The 23,409-nt window shown below is 39.4% G+C and overlaps 1 protein-coding gene across 5 annotated transcripts in view; it reads right to left on the reverse strand.

Annotated features, from left to right (window-relative positions):
* The window catches only part of eml1 (EMAP like 1), a 151,276-nt gene that overhangs the window by 43,676 nt on the left and 84,191 nt on the right, over positions 1-23,409 (reverse strand). For 3 of the 5 annotated variants that reach the window (XM_061968362.1, XM_061968360.1, XM_061968363.1), the window contains exons 2-4: positions 9,308-9,490; positions 9,120-9,173; positions 4,487-4,625 (exon numbers count right to left, since the gene is read on the reverse strand). In XM_061968362.1, coding sequence (XP_061824346.1) covers positions 4,487-4,625; positions 9,120-9,173; positions 9,308-9,490 — 376 coding nt within the window. The remainder of the gene's footprint in view (positions 1-4,486; positions 4,626-9,119; positions 9,174-9,307; positions 9,491-23,409) is intronic. The other 2 variants (XM_061968361.1, XM_061968364.1) reach the window with 1 other exon arrangement.

Here is a 23,409-nt window from a genome sequence, read left to right on the forward strand (position 1 = left end):
ACTCCTGATCGCTAAATCCCATGAAATCTTATACGTCTAGTCTCTTACGTGAATGAGCTAAATAATATTATTTGATATTTTGCGGTAATGTGTTAATAATTTCACACATAAGTTGCTCCTGAGTATAAGTCGCACCCTCGGCCAAACTATGAAAAAAAACTGCGACATATAGTCCGAAAAATACGGTAAACATTTATTCTTATGTTAGAGCATTTATTCAGTTTGTGGTAAAAACAAAAAACCAAGAGGACTGTTATGACCTGTCACGACAAGTCCTATTATGTTTTGTTTTGGTTATTATTATTCTTAGTTGCCATGGGCGCTGATTTCCTGCACCTGCCTCTGTTTAGTGGTCGGTACGCCCACCTGCTCCCGATCACTAATCAGAGAGGTATTTATACCTCCCTCGCCCGCCACTCAACCTGGCGTTCTTGTTCGTGAAACGCGTCTGTTTATGTTTGCTTGGTGTCATGTTATTTGACCATGCTACGGTAATGTGCTTTGCGTTCTTGTGCCTTGCTTCTGAGAATAATTCATCATCTTACCCGCACGCTGCTTCCTGCCGTCTTCCCTGCATCCTGGAACCACGACCTTTGCAGACATGCGACCCATTCGTTACAAGGACATGCCCTTAGTGTGGACTAGTGCTATAATGATCAGATAAACTGAATTGTTGCTTTGACATTTAACTGTCAAAATCTATATACACATGTTTGCACTGTGTTGAAACAAAAGACTAACAGGAGTTGATTAGTGAAGTGAATTATATTTATATAGCGCTTTTTCTCTAGTGACTCAAAGCGCTTTACAGTGAAACCCAATATCTAAGTTACATTTAAACCAGTGTGGGTGGCACTTGGAGCAGGTGGGTAAAGTGTCTTGCCCAAGGACAAAACAGCAGTGACTAGGATGGCGGAAGCGGGGATCGAACCTGCAACCCTCAAGTTGCTGGCACGGCCACTCTACCAACCGAGCTATACCGCCCCTATGTGATTATGTGTCGGAAAGGTCAAGGATAATAGCAGACTGGCTAATGGCTGCCTAAAAGTAAATGTATAAGAGGACAAATATATTGCAAAATAATGCAAAATTCAAACATGATGCCAAATTCTCATCCTTCATTCCGCACTCCATCCAGCTGTATAATCACTCGCCATACGGCAGAGGTGTCCAAACATTTTCCAGCGAGGGCCACATAGAAAAAAATTGAAGGATGCGAGGGCCACTTTTATACATTTTATGTTTGAAAAATACTCAAACCAAAACAATGTAAGTGAACATATGCTGACATTTGAAAAACACTTCTACATCTTAGCTTTGTGTTATAGATAAAGCAATAAAATCATTCATGCTTATTTTAATAAGGATTTTTATTTGTATTTATGTTAACTGTGCTCTAAAGTAAGCTTGTATTTACTAATATTGCTATAATACCATTTAATGATATATAATACGTTTATGAGGGCTTTAGTACACTCAAAAAACATATCATGTCTCACAAGAAAAGTGTACACTTTTTCATCATGACAGGACAATAATCATCAAAATAAGATGCTCAGGTTGTCGGCCATTATGGTTTTCAGGTCCCATTTTTGGGGGATTTGGTCCCGTTGAATTTTTCATAGTTTTTTGTTCTAATTTGGGACCTGTTTAGTTTATCGATATCGATGGGTCGCGGGCCAATAAAAATTGAGCTGCGGGCCGCAAATGGCCCACGGGGCCGCACTTTGGACACCCCTGCCATACAGCAATAGATGATATCTGTCTATTACCAGACCGCTTCTATGTTCACTACATCTCTTTGTTTATAATGTATATTTTCTGATGGATCTACTCTCTATTTTATGTTGCCTTTTTTTTTTTTTGGTGCAGCTGTTACATATACTGTAATATTGTATATATTATATAAAAATATAATATAAAATAATAATATAATATATCAGTATATATTATATACTGTATATGTAATATATAAATATTACATATATGTTATACTTTATATTGCTACTATGGTACATTTTTAGTCTACTTTATACCTGCATTATCCTTTCCATCCTCACCCTTTCCATCCTTTGTAACTGAGCTACTGAGTGGAACAATTTCCCTTGTGGATCAATAAAGTTTGTTTAAGTCTAAGTCTAAATTGAAGCGCTGACTGACATTTTCCTTGCACTACATTTCTTGCAAATATTACAACTTCTATTTATTTTATTCACCTACTCAGTGGCCTAGTGGTTAGAGTGTCCGCCCTGAGATCAGTAGGTTGTGAGTTCAAACCCTGGCCGAGTCATATCAAAGACTATAAAAATGGGACCCATTACCTCCCTGCATGGCACTCAGCATCAAGGGTTGGAATTTGGGGTTAAATCACCAGAAATGATTCCCGGGCGCGGCAATGCTGCTGCCCACTGCTCCGCTCACCTCCCAGGGGGTGAACAAGGGGATGGGTCAAATGCAGAGGACAAATTTCACCACACCTAGTGTGTGTGTGACAATCATTGGTACCTTAACTTTAACTTTTTAACTATAACTTACAGTGAGTTTAGGGCAACACAATTATCTGCAGCTTGACGCAGAAACAAGAGATCGGTCCAAAGATAAAAAACTAAGGATGTACCGATATGAAAATTTAATATCATGAATATTGTAACAAAAATGATCTTGGTATTGTTGAATGTGTTCAAAAAGTACTTATAAACACGCTAAAAACTTTTGATAAATTTTCATTGAAAAAGTCAATGGAAAAACAGACACAATATATTTATTTATATTTAATAATATATATTTTCCTTGGCAGAAGAAACATTTGTCTCCCAGGATGAAGTCTGCCCATGTGCAGTCATGTATGTAAACCATAGAGCAGGGGTGTCCAAACTTTTTCCACTGTGGGTCGCACACTGAAAAATCAAAACAAGCGGGGGCCGTTTTGATATTTTTTATTTTAAAAACCAATACAATACATGTATAAAAATATACATTTAGGCCTCCACTCAGGCTTGATCCTGGGGACCCCAAAGGGTTTTGGTCATAAAAATATTAAAAATGTGTCATGATTCAGTATTATTATTTTTATTATTATTTAAGGTTTAAATCTCTAGATCAACATTAGGTCTATCCGTCTATATGATGTTTTTAAAGATTTATGCTTAATGCGCTTTTTGTCAAAGAAAACCCTAATTTTTTATGGGAAAAACACAAAATATGCAATATTTTCACCCCATACATTTGTTAAGTGGACTATTTCAGATTATATAATGAATGGAGCCTTAAAAAGGTCAATAACTTATAACAACATTGATTTTAATTCTTTATTTATTTTATTTTTAACAATGACACTGAAAAAAAAAGTCCCACTAAAATTATCGGGGATCCTAAAGGTTCCTGCTTAGTACAGTTTAAAAAAATAAATCATACATTCTTTTTACTTTTAACACAATAGTCTCAAGATCAACTTCAGATCTCTCCGTCAATTATACGTTTCACTGTTGTTTATGTTTTTGTTTGTTCATTTTAGGCCCTTCTTTTTAAAAAAACAAAAAAACAACTTAGTTTTTTAAATGGCAAACACAAAATATGCAACACTTTCCCCCAAAAATATCTCAAAGTGGAATATTTAATGTGACGTAATTGGAGCCTTGAATAGGTTAATAATTCATAATAACATTGATTTTGATTCATTATTATTTTATAAAGAAAGAAGCAGCCTGCATGGCAGCTTTGTGTTATTAGAGTCAACATTGCAACATTTTCTTGTTAAATTTCACCAGTTTTCTCTTTTATACCACTTTTTATGTTTTTTTATTTTTTTAATCGTATTTTTAGAATGTGCCGTGGGGCCGTTAAAAAAATTACCTGCGGGGCCGCAAATGGCCCCCGGGCCGCACTTTGGACACCCCTGCCATAGAGTAAGCATCATGCTGTATTTCTAAGTGCACAAATTAAGACAAAATATTTGTTTTCAGTAGAAGAAAACATTCTGTTTTTTATGGGACGTTTAGGGCCCCTTTAAATCTTAGGAAAACACACGCAACTGATCTTAAATGGTATTCATGCTAGCATTTAAACTAGCTAGTGATTAGTTTAATGAAACCGTCAGGAGTTTATCATTAATTATGGCAATATCAAATATGTCAATGCAGTGTGCTGGGGTTCATCTCATTATGGAAATGTCATCCGTGGATATGAGGTGGGTTTTGTTTCTCTGTTAACATTTGCACCCTAATTATGCATGAACACATGCAGAAAAACACTCTTCTGTTGTATACGAGCCTTGAGAAATGTCAGTGGCTTCGGGTGACAAAGTGCTAGATGTGAGCATTTATGGTAAAAAAAAAAAAAGATCATTATTAGACATAGTGGTGTGACAGGACCTTTAAATGTCTGGGGACAAGTAGAATGTCTGCAAAATGTAAAAATACATGACCCTACAACATGGCGAAGTTCAATCCCCCTGGGAATTTGATTACATTCATTTGAATTTGCTCACCTTCTGCTAGATGGCGCGCTGGTGTCCTTTCTGGATCCAGAACCAGATGGGGATGGCAGAGTGCCACCACTTTTCTTTGGTACGATGGTCCCGTTGTTCACCGAGGGTCGTAATGGCAGGGTGGCGATCATCGGCCGGGCTGGAAAAAAATATGAGAATAAAGCAACCTTAGAACATGTCTGCTATTTTTAAAGTACTCAGATCTCGCTCCTTTGAGACAAAAAAGGGAGCCAAACGCTTCCTTTGTGATAAAATGAGCTCATAAACAAAGAAAGACAATTTTTCATTTCGTAACACTGTTCTGTTTCAATCAACTGCAACAAATGATCCATGCAAACACAGCATGGACCATTAACACTAAAAAGGCGCATGCACACACAAATCCACGTGACAGCAGCCAAAGCGAGAATATAGAAAAAAAAACAAAAAAAACCAGATGCAGCTTTTTCTGTGGCGATAAATATTTCATAGACAGTTTCTCGGGGTAAGAGGCGCTGCACTCCCACCATTGTCCTAATTGCAGGGTAGGAGGGGTTGTAATTGTGCAGTGCGTTCAAGAAAGTGAGCGTGTGTTTGTCTTTTAGGATTGCTGTGTTACAGGCAGCCTGCTGTCTTGCAGGAGCAGTAAAGCGTTAAAAAGAAAAAATCCCTGAGTCATGCAGCTGCTCTCAACCCGAGCAGCTGCCGCAACCTTCGTCATCTTGGAGGCCAAAATCTACATCTTTATTGTCATACCTCTGCACTTATGGGAGGCAACGCTCACATTCAGTCGTGGTTAAAAGTTTACATACACTTGTAAAGAACATAATGTCATGGCTGTCTTGAGTTTCCAATCATTTCTACAACTCTTATTTTTTTGTGATATAGAGATTGGAGCACATACTTGTTGGTCACAAAAAACATTCATGAAGTTTGGTGGGTACTGTGGCCAAACAGCTCAATTTTTGTTTCATCTGACATCCCATGGACAAAGATAAGACCTTTTGGAGGAAAGTTCTTTGGTCAGATGAAACAAAAATTGAGCTATTTGGCCACAATACCCAGCAATATGTTTGGAGGAGAAAAGGTGAGGCCTTTAATCCCAGGAACACCAAGCCTACTGTCAAGCATGGTGGTGGTAGTATTATGCTCTGGGCCTGTTTTGCTGCCAATGGAACTGGTGCTTTACAGAGAGTAAATGGGACAATGGAAAAGGAGGATTACCTCCAAATTCTTCAGGACAACCTAAAATCATCAGCCCGGAGGTTGGGTCTTGGTCTCAGTTGGGTGTTCCAACAGGACAATGACCCAAACACACGTCAAAAGTGGTAAAGGAATGGCTAAATGAGGCTAGAATGAAGATTTTACAATGGCCTTCCCAAAGTCCTGACTTAAACGTGCGGACAATGCTGAAGAAACAAGTCCATGTCAGAAAACCAACACATTTAGCTGAACTGCACCAATTTTGTCAAGAGGAGTGGTCAAAAATTCAACCAGAAGCTTGTGGATGGCTACCAAAAGCGCCTTATTGCAGTGAAACTTGCCAAGGGACATGTAACCAAATATTAACATTGCTGTATGTATACTTTTGACCCAGCAGATTTGGTCACATGTTCAATAGACCCATAATAAATTCATAAAAGAACCAAACTTCATGAATGTTTTTGTGACCAACAAGTATGTGCTCCAATCACTTTATCACAAAAAAATAAGAGTTGTAGAAATGATTGTAAACTCAAGACAGCCATGACATTATGTTCTTTACAAGTGTATGTAAACGTTTGACCACGACTGTAGATGAGCTTGGCAACATTGATAGCCTATCAATTATGTGTAATATGATTGATCTTATGTTGGATGATATCTGTCCAGCTGTGTAATTCCATAAGTATATAACTTATAATTCAGATGGGTGAAAAGTGAATGGAGTGAGGTTTGTAATCCTGCATTCTCTCCACTTTATCTTCCGAGTAGGGTCACATGACACAGACGATATACATGACATATATTTGGCTGCGACCCCGTAAGGGAGAAGCGGTAGAAAATGGATGGATGGGATGGATATTGCAGCCTCTTGCGGAAACAATATACAGTATATCACTATATTATTTGGTATATAAATAATAATACAGCCATTTCAAAACAGGTTACAGAGGGTCCTAATTTGGATGCTAAGCTATGCAGTAACATATTGCATCATTTCTGATTTTACTATTTTCTCAAAGCTATTATTAATCTATTTGCTAATTTACTGTTGATATCTGGTTATTTGTTTCAACCTACGCTTCTGTTAAAATGTAATAAACACATATTCTGTTGTTTGATACTTTACATTAGTTTTGGGTAATATGACACATTTGGATACGGTACATCGATCTAATACCAAGTAGTTACAGGGGTAGTATTGGTCCTACCAAAGCTGATACTTAAAATGTTCAAGATCATTGAATTAATTATTTTTTCAACACAATTATACTTTGATAAAAACGCAGGATGGTGGTTTAAAAATATCCATTAAATATTCAAATAATTTCCTACTATTGGCTCTTTTAAATCCTTAGATTTTTGCCCTTAAATTCTTCCTGTGTCCAGACAGGGACTTGTACCTGAGCTTGAAAAACAATAACAAAAATGACAAAATATGTTTTGATGAGAAGAAATATCAATCTAACCATATACTGATACTATACTTTGTATCGTTACTGTCAATATTTCTATCAATCCGCCTAGATTAGTTTACATTCAAGAGGTCTAGCTTAGCATATCTTCCTACGATGTGTAGTGCAGCATGTTTAACTATTCCTCGTCATCCAGTGATAATAATACTTGTAAGAAACATAGTTTATTTGCTGCCATGGAGGCAAGGATTGCTGACTTAGAGATGGCTTTGCACTGGGGAGGGACACAGCGAGAATGTGACATCAACATGCATTAGGTCGTGAGTTCAAACCCCGGTCGAGTCATACCAAAGACTATAAAAATGGGACCCATTACCAGAGGTGGGTAGTAACGCGCTACATTTACTCCGTTACATCTACTTGAGTAACTTTTGGGATAAATTGTACTTCTAAGAGTAGTTTTAATGCAACATACTTTTACTTTTACTTGAGTATATTTATACAGAAGAAACGCTACTTTTACTCCGCTCCATTTATCTACATTCAGCTCGCTACTGATTTTTATCGATCTGTTAATGCACGCTTTGTTTGTTTTGGTTTGTCAGACCTTCAAAGTAGGATCTATCGCATGCCTGCGTTTCACCAATCAAATACAGTCACTGGTGACGTTTGACTCCGTTTTACCAATCAAACAGAGCCAGGCGGTCACATGATTAACTGCACATAAAGTTTCAGCGGCAAACAACAAGCTTAAGCTTACATGAACTCAACGTCAAATTTGAGGAAGCACATCGTGGTAAGTAACGTTAGTAGATATTTTGGCTGTCACCGTAGGCTGTTGTTAGCTTCCCTGCTATGAATCATTGTCAAATGTACATCGTGTGGGGACATTTGTTAACGCACTGCAACCTCATAGACAGACAGACAGAGACACACACACACGCACGCACAGTCGCGCACACACTCACGCATGCATACAAACACCAATCAGAAGTGCACAGTGTGTTCTCAGGTGCAGCCCACACCTATCAGTTTATGGTTTGCGTAAAGGCTAACTTGTTATTTTCCTTTGTAATCTCTGCCTACTGAGCCTATGGTGCTGTTAAGTTATTGTGGCTCAATTTGCCTTAATTTTTTTTTAAGTTATTGTATTATTATTTATTATATATTATTGTTTTAGTTGATTAAGAGATATTCCTGGCTCTGAATTTGCTCATTGCTATGTTTATGTTTTTGTGCATTATTTGTTGCTGTCATCATTAAACAAACAGTTTACTCATCAGTTACTCAGTACTTGAGTAGTTTTTTCACAACGTACTTTTTACTTTTACTCAAGTAAATATTTGGGTGACTACTCCTTACTTTTACTTGAGTAATACATCTCTAAAGTAACAGTACTCTTACTTGAGTACAATTTCTGGCTACTCTACCAACCTCTGCCCATTACCTACCTGCTTGGCACTCAGCATGAAGGGTTGGAATTTGGGGTTAAATCACCAAAATGATTCCCGAGCGCGGCCACTGCTGCTGCTCACTGCTCCCCTCACCTCCCAGGGGGTGGAACAAGGGTGATGGGTCAAATGCAGAGAGTAATTTTACCACACCTAGTGTTAATTTAACTTTAACTTAAATTATCACAATATAGCAATAGCATTAAAAGCTCTATCCTCTGCAAAATCAATATAATTTATATCGCCTATATCGCGCAACCCTAAACTGAAGTAATTTAGAGTTTTTGTGTCTTTAATATTGAAGTAATTACACATTTTCTAAAAACATTACTAGATGTAAGGTCCTGTCTTGATATGGTATTTATATTCATTTTTGGCCGACAGAAACGTATCGTACATTTAGCTGAAATGACGGATAATGATATATTGGTTCATTGTGGGGGGGGAAATAACAACAGTGTGATATCAAAAGTCAGTGTGTATCAAAAGAAACACAAATCGACAAAATTCTAGCAGGCAGTGATGGAAATGTGCTCGCTCACACAAACACCACCAGGCCTTGTCGGTGCAGACAGACAAGCCTACCTGACTTCCCAACATGGCTGTCTGCTGAGGGAGACTTTCTCATCAAAGTAGGCTCTACACGCACATGACGCATAATACACACACAACACAACTCAGTCCAGGAAAAAAAACAGATCAACCATCCACAGCCAACAGGCAACATTGCCAGCAGAACAGAAGGTCCGGCCCCGTGTTGTGTATCTCGTCACCTTTAGTGGGCCCTCGTCGTGAGCTCATGGCCTGCTGCTCCTCAGATTGGTTGAGCCTGCGGACCACGTCGGCCAGAGCGGACTTGAGCAGCTGGATCTCGTCCTCCTGCATCTGGACCCTCTGCTCCAGGGAGGCGATGCGGTCCGTGACTTCCATGCTGCTGGATGCGGACGCACTGTCATCTGAGGAAACACAGTGGGATGAGTCTAGTTTCTTAACCTTTTTGACCTCAGAGGGTCCCGGGGCCCACTTAAATATCAACACTTAAAGTGTAAAAGAGTAATCTTACTCTTGATTTGAATCACAATCAATAATTACATCTAACTGACTTACAGTTTACAACCTTGTGAAATGATATGAAATCATGTGTTAATTAAAAAAATATTATTTATTAACACACAAGGCTTAAGTCAGGCTGATTAGAAAAATAAATACTAACCAAATATACTGCAAAAGAAGGGACTCATAATCAACTGATGAAAAATAACTGTACATTAGGGCTGGGCGATATGGCCTTTTATTAATATCTCAATATTTTTAGGCCATTTCACGATACACGATATATATCTCGATATTTTGCCTTAGCCTTGAATGAACACTTGATGCATATAATCACAGCAGTATGATGATTCTATGTGTCTACATTAAATCATTCTTGTTCATACTGCATTAATATATGCTCATTTTAAACTTTCATGCAGAGAGGGAAATCACAACTAAGTAAATTTACCAAAACTGTATTTATTAAACAGTTATTAAGCAGTGGCACAAACATTCATGTCATTTCAAAACAGAAAGTGCAAGATTGTCAGAGACATTTTAAAACAAGCTATTAGTGCACTTTTGTGCATGATGTCACTAAGATGCATACTAGCCAACCCTCCCGGATTTTCCGGGAGACTCCCGAAATTCAGCGCCTCTCCCGAAAACCTCCCGGGACAAATTTTCTCCCGAAAATCTCCCGAAATTCAGGCGGACCTGAGTGACGTGTCGACAGCCTGTTTTCACGTCCGCTTTCCCACAATATAAACAGCATGCCTGCCCAATCACGCTATAACTGTAGAATGATCGAGGGCGAGTTCTTGGTTTCTTATGTGGGTTTATTGTTAGGCAATTTCATTAATGTTCTCCCAGCGCGGCAACAACACACAACAGCAGTCACGTTTTCGTCTACCGCAAAGCAGTTCGTCTGTCGTAAACAGCAATGTTGTGACACTCTTAAACAGGACAATACTGCCATCTACTGTACATGCATATGTGACATTAACATCTACGGCTTTTAGAGAGTGCAGTGCACAACTGAGCACACAACAAGGAGACGAAGCAGAATGCATCATCAGAGAGGGTGTTCAGCATGGTTAGAAAAATAGTGACAGAGAATAGAACAAGGATGGACAATTCAACCCTTAACTCAACAATGAGTAGATGAGTGTTATGTGTGTGTATATGTGTAAATAAATGAACACTGAAATTCAAGTATTTCTCTTTTATATATATATATATATATATATATGTATATATATATATATATATATATGTATATATATATATATATATATATATATATATATATATATATAAAGCAAGAATTCACTGAAAGTCAAGTATTTCTTATATATATATATATATATGGAATACTTGACTTGGTGAATTCTAGCTGTAAATATACTCCTCCCCTCTTAACCACGCCCCCAACCACCCCCCCCCCCCCCCCCCAAAAAAAAACTGTACTTAAGCCACCTTCTTTTTTTTTTTTTTTTAGAACTGAACTCTTAACCCTCATTTGTAAACAATAACATGCTTATTATACAAACAGTATTTGTACACCTTTAACACAGATTTGTATACTGTCTTCAGAGATTCTGTTTTTTTGGTGGTACTCGAAACCTTTCTGGGTACCTGCGAAAGGGTGTTCAGCATGGTTAGAAAAATAGTGACAGAGAATAGAACAAGGATGGATAATTCAACCCTTAACTCAACAATGAGTAGGTGAGTGTTATGTGTGTGTATATGTGTAAATAAATGAACACTGAAATTCAAGTATTTCTTTTATTTATACATATATATATATATATATATATATATATATATATATATATATATATATATATATATATATATAATAAAATAAATATATATATATATAGCTAGAATTCACTGAAAGTCAAGTATTTCTTATATATATATATATATATATATATATATATATATATATATATATATATATATATATATATATATGAAATACTTGACTTGGTGAATTCTAGCTGTAAATATACTCCTCCCCTCTTAGCCACGCCCCCACCCACGCCCCCGCCCCACCCCGACCACGCCCCCCTACCCCACCTCCCGAAATCGGAGGTCTCAAGGTATGCTGTACATACACTTATAAAATAAATAAATAAAAGTAACAATGAATATGTTTCTTAATTAAACTGTCAATAAATGAAAGTGTGACTGAAAATACAGCTTCACCACTTTAGTCATGATGTTTGCGCTTAAGAAACTTCTCTATGACTTAAGCTCCAGATGTTTGTTTGATGCTGTCATTACTGCCACAAGTGGTGGAAAAGTGTATTACAACTGACAACCACTGCGGGCCCATACAGACCACAGCTGAGAAACAGATATCTTATTGGAGGCCCTCTCGGGACAACATTGGTTAAGAAACACTGGTGTAAACAATATCAGAGTCAATAGGGTGGCATCATCTGTTTTCAGTCTTTGTACTAAACGCTTCAAGAGCTATTTATGAGTGGAAACACACATTAACAACATGCTGATAAGAGGCAGTTCACTACCTTAGTGCACACATACATGCTAATTCTCCTTTATTGCCACGGCTTGATTAAATATACATAGAATCACTGCTTTTTTTTTTTTTTTTGGCAAATGTGCAATAACAATCAGATGAATTATGCATTGGTGAGCAGACATCTGGTGATTAGGCAGATTTGCGGCGAATGCTCCCTCTGAGGAGCAGACCGCCTGCTACGGTTATGGAAATCGGAGGAAGCGCTTGACTTGTGTAAATAATATTGTCAAACATTGGTTTACTGCTTACTATATGGTGAAACAAATGTAACTTTGTCAGACGCTCGTTTGAATAATTTAATTTTCAAAACAAATCGCTTTTCTATAGTTTTTTTTTTTTTCCAGAGAAACCCTTGGGAAAATGGCAAATTGGTGAATTTTCAGCTTCTGGGGTATAGAAATAAGGCTTAATTTATGCTGTTACATCTCTACTTCTTAAAGTTTACCAAGCACATATTTCTTGGAGTTGTTCAAAGTTAGCTTCTGTGGTTAGTTTAGCTATGAGCATCTCTGCTCCTGGCTTGCGCTCAATGTGTAACATGTTTAGCCTCATCTTCCAGTGATAATAATATTTAAACTACTAAGAAATGTTCATTTGCCGTAATGGAGGTGATTAATATTAGTGGAGCGGCTTCACACTGTGTATAGAGACATACTAAGCTGCCAGTCACTTGTCAGCCGAGAGACACAAAAATAGAAGTAGTGTCAGTCAGAGGGGATCGGCATTGAAGGCATTAATTGTCAGTGGCGATCACATACCTATTCACAAAAATTGGTCGATTCATGATGGCTGATAGAATCATTATTAAAGTAAAAAATAAAGGTTACCATACAGTGTATAATAAGTCTTCAGATTTCAAAGAGATTTCTCCTATTACCTCTCTTATTATGTGAGGTTTAGGTAAATCAATTTAAGCATTTAGGATTTCAAGCATTTCTTCACCACGTGAACTATAATCACAATGGAAACTTTGCCACATTAAAACCTCTCTGACAAAAGTGAACGTGTGCATGCATCTGAAAGTTTCTACGGGCTTAGTTTTGAAGACTGAAAATATTTGCTCACCCGAGGTGCGTTCTTTGAAGCAGCGCTTCTTCGTGGTCATTTGCGGGTGACTACTATCCCGAGATAAAGCGCCTACTATTTAATCAGCATCTGTCCCCGCTTGCTCTGGGGGCAAAACACAATGGCTGCATAATAGCTTCACTGATCTGAGTAGCACAAAGATAGGTTGTCATGGGACCATTCCTCAGCTCTGCGAGAGCATCGACACTTGTCACCGAGCAAACATTTGAAGGATGTCTACATTTTTGACTGTCGCATGAGAGAACCGAATATGAGGCTTACAGGGTCAGATGTTGTCTGTCCACAGAGTCACTATCAGTGAGATGCCACTCTCTATTTACCAACAAATCCATCATCATGTACGCCTCAGGACAGTAGTGGCTCTAGATCAATCCAATAAAAGCACACTATTAAACCCTAACAACCCTCCTGCTGTGGTAATACTTGAATTACATCATTTCTCTCTGTCTAACTTTAGGTTCGGAGCAAAATGAGGGCAGGATTCCAATCTAGACTGTACTACTAATATTACACTCCTTGAATCCTATGCTGAATATGTCCAATATTGACTTTGGTACTAAATGCTGGCTAGTGGACTTTCTCACCTCAAGATCACAGAGGACCCGTGTTAATAGTACACTGTCTGATGCTCGCTTATGCTCCACAGGATCACCCCAGGGACGGGTCCTGTCCCCCCTGCTGTTTGTACTGTACACAAATGACTGTCAGAGCACACTTCAGTCAAGGTACATTATTAAGTTTGCCGACGACTCAGTCATAGTCAGCCTCCTGCAGGACAAAGAGTTAGACCACGGTCCTGTTCTGGAGCACTTCGTAAAATGGTGTGTACATGGAACTTAATGGCGATAAAACGAAGGAGATGTACATTGACTTTCGCCGTGATCCCCCTGCCAAAGCACCCATTCTCATTAATGGCTCTGCTGTTGAGATAGTCCGTGATTACAAGTATCTAGGCACAATTTTAGACAATAAATTGACCTTTGATGCCAACACTGACCGTATTTGTAAGAAGGCCAATCAGAGGCTGTTTTTCTTGAGGAGACTGAGGGGCTTTCAGGTTGATAGGACACTGATGAGGATGTTCTATTCATCTTGTATTGAATCTATTTTAACTTACTCCATTACTTCCTGGTTTGGTAACCTCAGTGTGGCCAATAAAAATAGATTGGGTGGTATAATCAAGGTGTGCCAAAAGACCATAGGCACTACCTTGAACCCCCTGAACCAGATCTATCAGGCCAGAGTCATCCAGAAGGCAAAGGCAATTCTGGTCAACCCTCAGCACCCTCTCTTCTCAGAGTTTAGACTCTTACCCTCAGGATGCAGGTACGCCCCCACTAATAGAAAGGCCAAAAACAACAGATACATAAGATCCTTTGTTCCCTCAGCTGTTGACTTTATAGATGAGCTTCTTAAACAAGCTTAGCTGCTATGCAGTCACTTTAGTGGGAAGCGACGTGTGATGATTAGTTTTTATTGTTTTACAAATGTTTTTAGTTTTTAGTTTTTAGCTCAATGCTTTCCTGATGGTTTGTATGTTGTATGTATTTTATGTATTTGTACCTTGTTTTACTGTTGTACCTTGTTTTTACTGTTGTACTTTGTTTTTACTGTTGCACCTTGTTTTTTACTGTTGTACCTCATTTTACTGTTGAACCTTGTTTTTTAATGACTACTTCTGCAAATCAATTTGCCCCTCGGGGACAATAAAGATTTCTAAGTCTAAGTCTAAGTCCTAACAGTGCATTGTAAGGTGTCATGGATCCAGTATGGAATAACATTGGTATTTCTGCGCCAAAGGGGCGGCATAGCTCGGTTGGTATAGCGGCCGTGCCAGCAACTTGAGGGTTCTGGGTTCGATCCCCGCTTCTGCCATCCTCGTCACTGCTGTTGTGTCCTTGGGCAAGACCCTTCACCCACCTGCTCCCAGTGCCACCCACACTGTAACTTAGATAATTGGGTTTCACTATGTAAAGCGCTTTGAGTCACTAGAGAAAAGCGCTATATAAATATAATTCACTTTACTTCAAAGAAACAAGAAGCACTTTCCTGAGTGATGCACTATACTCAATAATGAATTGTGAAGGAAGCACGCAAGTTCTGATCTACTTTCCCTTTCCGCACTCCCATAAACTACTATTATCAATACATTTAAGTTAGTCTAAATCAGGGGTCACCAAGCTTTTTGAAACCAAGAGCTACTTCTTGGGTACTGATTAATGCAAAGGGCTACCAGTTTGATACACACTTAAATAAATTGCCAGAAATAGCCAATTTGCTCAATTTACCTTTAACTCTGTTATTATTAATAATTAATGATATTTATCTTTGTGGAAACACTGACCATCTTAATGATTTCTCACAATAAATATATATAGAAACAGATAAATATCAATATGCAACACTTTATTTTTATATTTTCTCTAAGTGCACATTTTTCAAATTGAACATTTTCAAATGATCACTTCTAAGACAGTCTTGTGAAATCACAATATCCCATTTTAACTAGCTAGCCACTAACATTTTTTAACAAATCATGAATTACTTTGCACCATGTTTGTACAAATAATAACTCATGTAAAATACAAAAGTCAACTCTCAAATTTTTAAATAAATCATGTCACACTTTGAACTGGACACCAAATCTGTTATCTATTTCTTTGTCAGTTAGTGAAGACCAAGTCTTTAAAATATTTTCTTGGATTTTCAAATTCTATTTGAGTTTTGTGTCTCTTAGAATTAAAAATGTCGAGCAAAGCGAGACCAGCTTGCTGGTAAATAAATAAAATGTAAAAAATAGAGGCAGCTCACTGGTAAGTGCTGCTATTTGAGCTATTTTTAGAACAGGCCAGCGGGCTACTCATCTGGTCCTTACGGGCGACCTGGTGCCCGCGGGCACCGCGTTGGTGACCCCTGGTCTAAATAGTTAAATGGGTAATGGCTGGGGCAGTAGCGATTTTAGATATGGGCCAGATGGGGCATCACAAAGATGAGGCAAACAATTATTTATTCTGTAAATATTGCTTATTATTATTGTGCTAATTCACACACTGAATTTTTTTGAACATTTTTTTTTTAAATATCTAAAATAAATGCGCACACTTTTAGAAAACCCACTATTTTGCATGTTTTGTGTTTCTTATGCTTCACTGATAGTGTTTTAGTCTTAGTATTTCATCTGTCACAATAGTTTATTGTTTTTAATATTGGTTTGTACTGTAGCACTTTAACATTTATTTAAATCAAATCAAATGTATTAATATATATTATTTCTGGCAGGCATTGTGGCGTCCTACTAAGTTCAGCGGTCTTTGAACGCGCTGTGAAAACACCTCCGTCTCGTATTCCTCTGAGTATGGATTGAACACAATGTCCTAAGAGAGCTCAGCTTGTAAGTCCAATGTGTACAATTGAATAGATTAGCTGCTCAGACAGTAATGTGAAGTGAATTATATTTATATAGCGCTTTTCTCTAGTGACTCAAAGCGCTTTACATAGTGAAACCCAATATCTAAGTTACATTTAAACCAGGGTGGGTGGCACTGGGAGCAGGTGGGTAAAGTGTCTTGCCCAAGGACACAACGGCAGTGACTAGGATGGCAGAAGCGGGGATTGAACCTGCAACCCTCAAGTTGCTGGCATGGCCACTCTACCAAACGAGCTATACCGCCCCGATATAGCTCGGTAAAACTAGTAAAACTTTCAAAAAACCTTTTCACATTGTCATTATGGGGTGTAGTCTGTGGAATTTTGAGGACAAAAATGTGTTTATATCATTTTAGATTGGGGTATGTCGTTTCCTAATGGGGAAAGGCGTTAATATTTCTTGTTTTCATGTTAGCATTTAAGCTTGCAAGCTGGCGCCAGTCAGTCTGTGAGTTTATTAAAGTGCAGTTATCAGTCACTGTTTTTTGATCATTTTAATTTAAAACAACAATACTAACCGTCGGGAGTTTTACCGCGGTTATCATTAAGACTGTTTATCCTAACATCCCTACCGAACATAATAAATAATCGTGATTAATAACCACGATTTCAATGTAGATAAAAATAATTGTGATTATAATTTTGGCCATAGTTGTTCATGCACATGAAGCTAATCCAGGCTGTGTTTTGTGCACTGAGGAGCGGTCACAGTGGAAAAAAACCTTTCCAAAACGGTTCTCCCATAGAAGCTTGGAATTAGGGCTGGGCGATATATCGAGTTTGTAAGATATATCGATACACTTTTAAACAAGATATGAACTAAGAAAATATCGTGATATCGATATAATTTATTTCACGTTAAAATTACCAAATGCAACTTATTTGTTGTGTTCCTTGTTCTCCACTGACTTTTTGGTCCATATCGCCCAGCTCTACATGGAATCATCCGAAATGTCTTGGTAAAATTCAGTGGGACTTTTGTTTTAGTCGGAGTGGCGTAGGAAAACATGCGAGCAACTCAAAACGACTGAACAAAAGACAGCGAGGCCATGGGAAACAGCCTGTCACAACAGCATGACAGTAATTCCTGTTTTCTAGTCACAGGAAGGCGGCTGACATCCAACTGCTGGCTGGTTTATCTCATTGCAGAAGGTTTTCATTCCGACGAGGTGGAGTTCTTCCACCACAATAGCTCAGCAGCTGCTTTGCATAATGCAAACAGGAAATGCATTTGTCTTAAGATCAATGAGTCCCTCTTACTAATAACATTATGCTGGCTAGACTAATGGATCCTGGAATCCTTGACAGTATATACAAGTGGTGAACCAGCTTTGAGGACAAGACAGAGTTGGAGTATTTATTGCCATTGTTGGTCCAAGTTACTGTTACTTTTATCAACCTACTGCACATGTCCTAAGGATCTGACAATCAAAAGACAAACTGAGCAGTATGAAGGTTAAAGTGCCATCAATCACACGTGCAGTCAGTGCAGACGTGTATTAGCTAAATCAACCTGCCGAGATTAGACTGACAGACGGTTGGCTTTCCAAGTCACCTGACGACTCCTGCTGGACCGAAGCTTTAAGAGCTATAAATATACACGAGGTGGCAGAAAGTAAGGGAAGCCAGCACACGTCGCCACCTCGGCGGACATTCAAGAGCAATTAAGACAGAGAGCCAAGTGACTTGAAGCTTGTTTTCATGTCAAAACCAGACAGGGAGGGATGGAGAGAAGTGGATGGAGACGGAGCATGAAGGGAGGCCAAATGACTCCCATGTGGGATGCTATACGCTGCTTCTATGAGCTTGTTAAACCCTCCCTGCCTCTCCCTGGCTACATCCTGCCTGGGGTCAACCAGAGGTCAAACCAAACACAACCCCCCACCTTGCAGTTGCTGAAAACACACTGTCCGCATACACTCAATGGACTAAAATAATGGGACACCTGGCCGCTTTCTGACTGTCTCTTCAGTAAGCGCCGTTTTGTGGGCGTTCTTATTTACATGCGAAGCCCTCCTTCAGGCCGAGCCCACTTCAACTACGTCTTCACCCCGTCAGCCATGTTGTAGTTTTCAGCGCTTTTTGATTGATTGATTGAGACTTTTATTAGTAGGTTGCACAGTGAAGTACATATTCCGTACAATTGACCACTAAATGGTAACACCCGAATAAGTTTTTCTACTTGTTTAAGTCGGGGTCCACTAGTAAAAAAAAAATTTTTTTTTTTTGTTTTTTTTTGGGGGTTTTTGTTCTTTATGAATCCGTTTTGATTCATGATACAGATATATACTATCATCATAATACAGTCATCACACAAGATAATCACATTGAATTATTTACATTATTTACATTCCGGGGTCTGGAGGGGTGGGGGGATTAGGTTTGGTTGTTATCATCAGGGCAAATCACTCTACGGAGACAGCCCTCGCAAAAATGACTAATGATCTACTGCTAACGATGGATTCTGATGAGTCATCTATGTTGCTGCTTCTTGATCTTAGCGCTGCTTTCGATACCGTCGATCATAATATTTTATTAGAGCGTATCAAAACACGTATTGGTATGTCAGACTTAGCTTTGTCGTGGTTTAACTCTTATCTTACTGACAGGATGCAATGCGTCTCCCATAATAATGTGACCTCGGACTATGTTAAGGTAACGTGCGGAGTTCCTCAGGGTTCGGTTCTTGGCCCTGCACTCTTTAGTATTTACATGCTGCCGCTAGGCGACATCATACGCAAATACGGTGTTAGCTTTCATTGTTATGCTGATGACACCCAACTCTACATGCCCCTAAAGCTGACCAACACGCCGGATTGTAGTCAGCTGGAGGCGTGTCTTAATGAAATTAAACAATGGATGTCCGCTAACTTCTTGCAACTCAACGCCAAGAAAACGGAAATGCTGATTATCGGTCCTGCTAAACACCGACATTTATTTAATAATACCACCTTAACATTTGACAACCAAACAATTACACAAGGCGAATCAGTAAAGAATCTGGGTATTATCTTCGACCCAACTCTCTCGTTTGAATCACACATTAAGAGTGTTACTAAAACGGCCTTCTTTCATCTCCGTAATATCGCTAAAATTCGTTCTATTTTATCCACTAGCGACGCTGAGATCATTATTCATGCGTTCGTTACGTCTCGTCTCGACTACTGTAACGTATTATTTTCGGGTCTCCCTATGTCTAGCATTAAAAAATTACAGTTGGTACAAAATGCGGCTGCTAGACTTTTGACAAGAACAAGAAAGTTTGATCATATTACGCCTATACTGGCTCACCTGCACTGGCTTCCTGTGCACTTAAGAAGTGACTTTAAGGTTTTACTACTTACGTATAAAATACTACACGGTCTAGCTCCGTCCTATCTTGTCGATTGCATTGTACCATATGTCCCGGCAAGAAATCTGCGTTCAAAGAACTCCGGCTTATTAGTGATTCCCAGAGCCCAAAAAAAGTCTGCGGGCTATAGAGCGTTTTCTATTCGGGCTCCAGTACTATGGAATGCCCTCCCGGTAACAATTAGAGATGCTACCTCAGTAGAAGCATTTAAGTCCCATCTTAAAACTCATTTGTATACTCTAGCCTTTAAATAGCCCCCCTGTTAGACCAGTTGATCTGCCGTTTCTTTTCTTTTCTCCTCTGCTCCCCTTTTCCTTGAGGGGGGGGGCACAGGTCCGGTGGCCATGGATGAAGTGCTGGCTGTCCAGAGTCGGGACCCGGGGTGGACCGCTCGCCTGTGCATCGGCTGGGAACATCTCTGCGCTGCTGACCCGTCTCCGCTCGGGATGGTGTCCTGCTGGCCCCACCATGGACTGGACTCTTACTATTATGTTGGATCCACTATGGACTGGACTCTCACAATATTATGTCAGACCCACTCGACATCCATTGCTTTCGGTCTCCCCTAGAGGGGGGGGGGGTTACCCACATATGCAGTCCTCTCCAAGGTTTCTCATAGTCATTCACATCGACGTCCCACTGGGGTGAGTTTTTCCTTGCCCGTATGTGGGCTTTGTACCGAGGATGTCGTTGTGGCTTGTGCAGCCCTTTGAGACACTTGTGATTTAGGGCTATATAAATAAAGATTGATTGATTGATTGATTGATTGATCAACAATTGAGAACAGAGAAATGGATATTGAAACAGTGTAGGTCTGACTTGATAGGATATGTACAGCAAGTAGTAGAGAGAGAGAGAGAGAGAGAGAGCGAGAGAGAGAGCGAGAGAGAGAGACAGAGAGAGAGAGAGAGAGAGAGAGAGAGAGAGAGAGAGAGAGAGAGAGAGAGAGAGAGAGAAATCAGAAGGCATAAGAAAAAGTATCTACATTTGATTGTTTACATTTGATTATTAACAATCTGGGGAGGGTGTTAGTTTCCGTATCAAATTTACTGAGTTTATCAAGTTAGAACTATACGCTACTTTAAAAAAAATTAGAAATGGCAACAACGGAGGATTTTAGCATGCATGTGCATGTACAAGCCAGTCTGCCCCACGACAAGAGGATTGAGAAAAATAAGGAAATGATTGACTACAACTGGGTAAAATTGCAGACTGGCGCAAAGCTCTTCTGGTAAACCGCTATCATACATGGAGATATCTGCTGACGAGAAGGCAAGATTGTTTTATAAATATCTCTGCCATGCTTTCATGGTTCGATTTCAAATTTTCGGGACTTATGGGTAACCCATCCATCCATCCATCCATTTTCTACCGCTTGTCCCTTTCGGGGTCGCGGGGGTTGCTGGAGCCTATCACAGCTGCATTCGGGCGGTAGGCGGGGTACTTCCTGGACAAGTTGTTACCTCATCACAGGGCCAACACAGATAGACAGACAACATTCACACTCACATTCACACACTAGGGCCAATTTAGTGTTGCCAATCAACCTATCCCCAGGTGCATGTCTTTGGAGGTGGGAGGAAGCCGGAGTACCCGGAGGGAACCCACGCAGTCACGGGGAGAACATGCAAACTCCACACAGAAAGATCCCGGGCTCAGGACCTTCGTATTGTGAGGCACATGCACTAACCCCTGTCCCACTGTGCTGCCATTATGGGTAACCCAAATACACAAAAGCAGGCACCAACAGGTAAGAAATGTTGGTTTTGCATATTTGCCTAATTGGACTCCTTTAGGGCTAGGGGCTTTGATATCAGACCATTGGCACATATTTGAAAGTGGAAGAGGATGTTAGGGAAGGAAAAAATGAGAACAAACAAAAGAAAGGCAGGGGAAGATTTTGCTCTTTATAAGTGATAACAATTTTTAGATTTGCATTATTTTTCGTTTTCACCACTGGTTCAAATATTGCAGTAGAAAATGCTAACCAGAATCTATGGAAGAAAAACTATTTTTGATTTGATGCTCACCTTTGTTGTCCTCTCTTGGCTGTGTTAAAATCGAGACAGTCCGCTTAGAGTTATTTGGATTTTTTTTGGGATTCGAAACCTCTGTCAGACCATAGCTTACAAGTAACCTTTCATTTCACAGTTTATATCTTACATAACCAAAATAGCGCTCAGAGCGCAGCTCTCCGCCAAGGTTAAAATGTGAGCAAAAATGTCCATAGTCCTTGAGCTTCATAGTTGCATTCTTTTTTTCTGCACAAACTGTATATAAGTAGGTCCTTGATTGCTTTTTCCACCGCAGGAACTTTCCCACTTACATGGGTCAAAAAAGTTCCTCCTGTGTTTCCAACAAAAACTACCTGGGCAGTGGTGTCCGGTGCGACAAATTTACTTACAAATGCGACTAAAAATATATGTGTATACCCCAGTGACGTGCGGTGAGGTTCATAGCTGGTGAGGCACTGACTTCATCACAGTCAGATTTACAAACATATGAACCCTACAGAGTATCTTATTCACCATTTGATTGGCAGCAGTTAACAGGTTATGTTTAAAAGCTCATACCAGCATTCTTCCCTGCTTGGCACTTAGCATCAAGGGTTGGAATTGGGGGTAAAATCACCAAAAATGATTTCCGGGCGTGGCGCCGCTGCTGCTCACTGCTCCCCTCACCTCCCAGGGGGTGATCAAGGGGATGGGTCAAATGCAGAGGACAAATTTCACCACACATAGTGTGTGTGTGACAATCATTGGTACTTTAACTTAACTTTAACTTTACACATACAAACTGTAGCACACAAAAAAGCACATTTAATAAAAAAAACGTTATTATAGTCTTACCTTTACTTATAAATGAAGTCCATGCGCAGCTCCTTTTGAACAAAAGCATCGATAACTTGTTTATAGAAGTCTTCCTTATCTTTCTTCAGTTTTAAAAGTCTCTCTGTCTCGATGGAGATCTTCCTTTAAGTATTACCTCCTGCTTCGATTGAAAGTCCAGTTTAGAAAACTGTTTTATTTTAGATATGTAATCCTCCATGTTAATAGTCCAGGCGAGAGGAAAAAATAAACGATCGCTGCTAACTGTTGCTGCTTGTTGTCACTTCTTCTGCAGCCGAGTAGTCGCAGAAATGCTCCCTGGGATCACTAGCGCCCTCTACCACCAGGATGCGGGATTACTGCGAGCCTCACAGTGCGTCTTCGCAGCAGTTTTATGATTGCTCAGCACAAGAAATACGTTACACACATACAGTTGTTGACAAAATACACTGTACATTATATACCTCAGCTAACTAAACTATGGAAATGTATAATATAATTCATAAAGCAATACGGTCTCACTGCACAGCAGGCCAGCAGTTAGCCGAGTCATTGCGCAATCCATGGTGAGGCTCAACTCAGTGACGTGCCTCA

Source organism: Nerophis lumbriciformis, linkage group LG08 (genome assembly GCF_033978685.3).
Source record: "Nerophis lumbriciformis linkage group LG08, RoL_Nlum_v2.1, whole genome shotgun sequence".
NCBI classification, from domain to species: Eukaryota; Metazoa; Chordata; class Actinopteri; order Syngnathiformes; family Syngnathidae; genus Nerophis; species Nerophis lumbriciformis.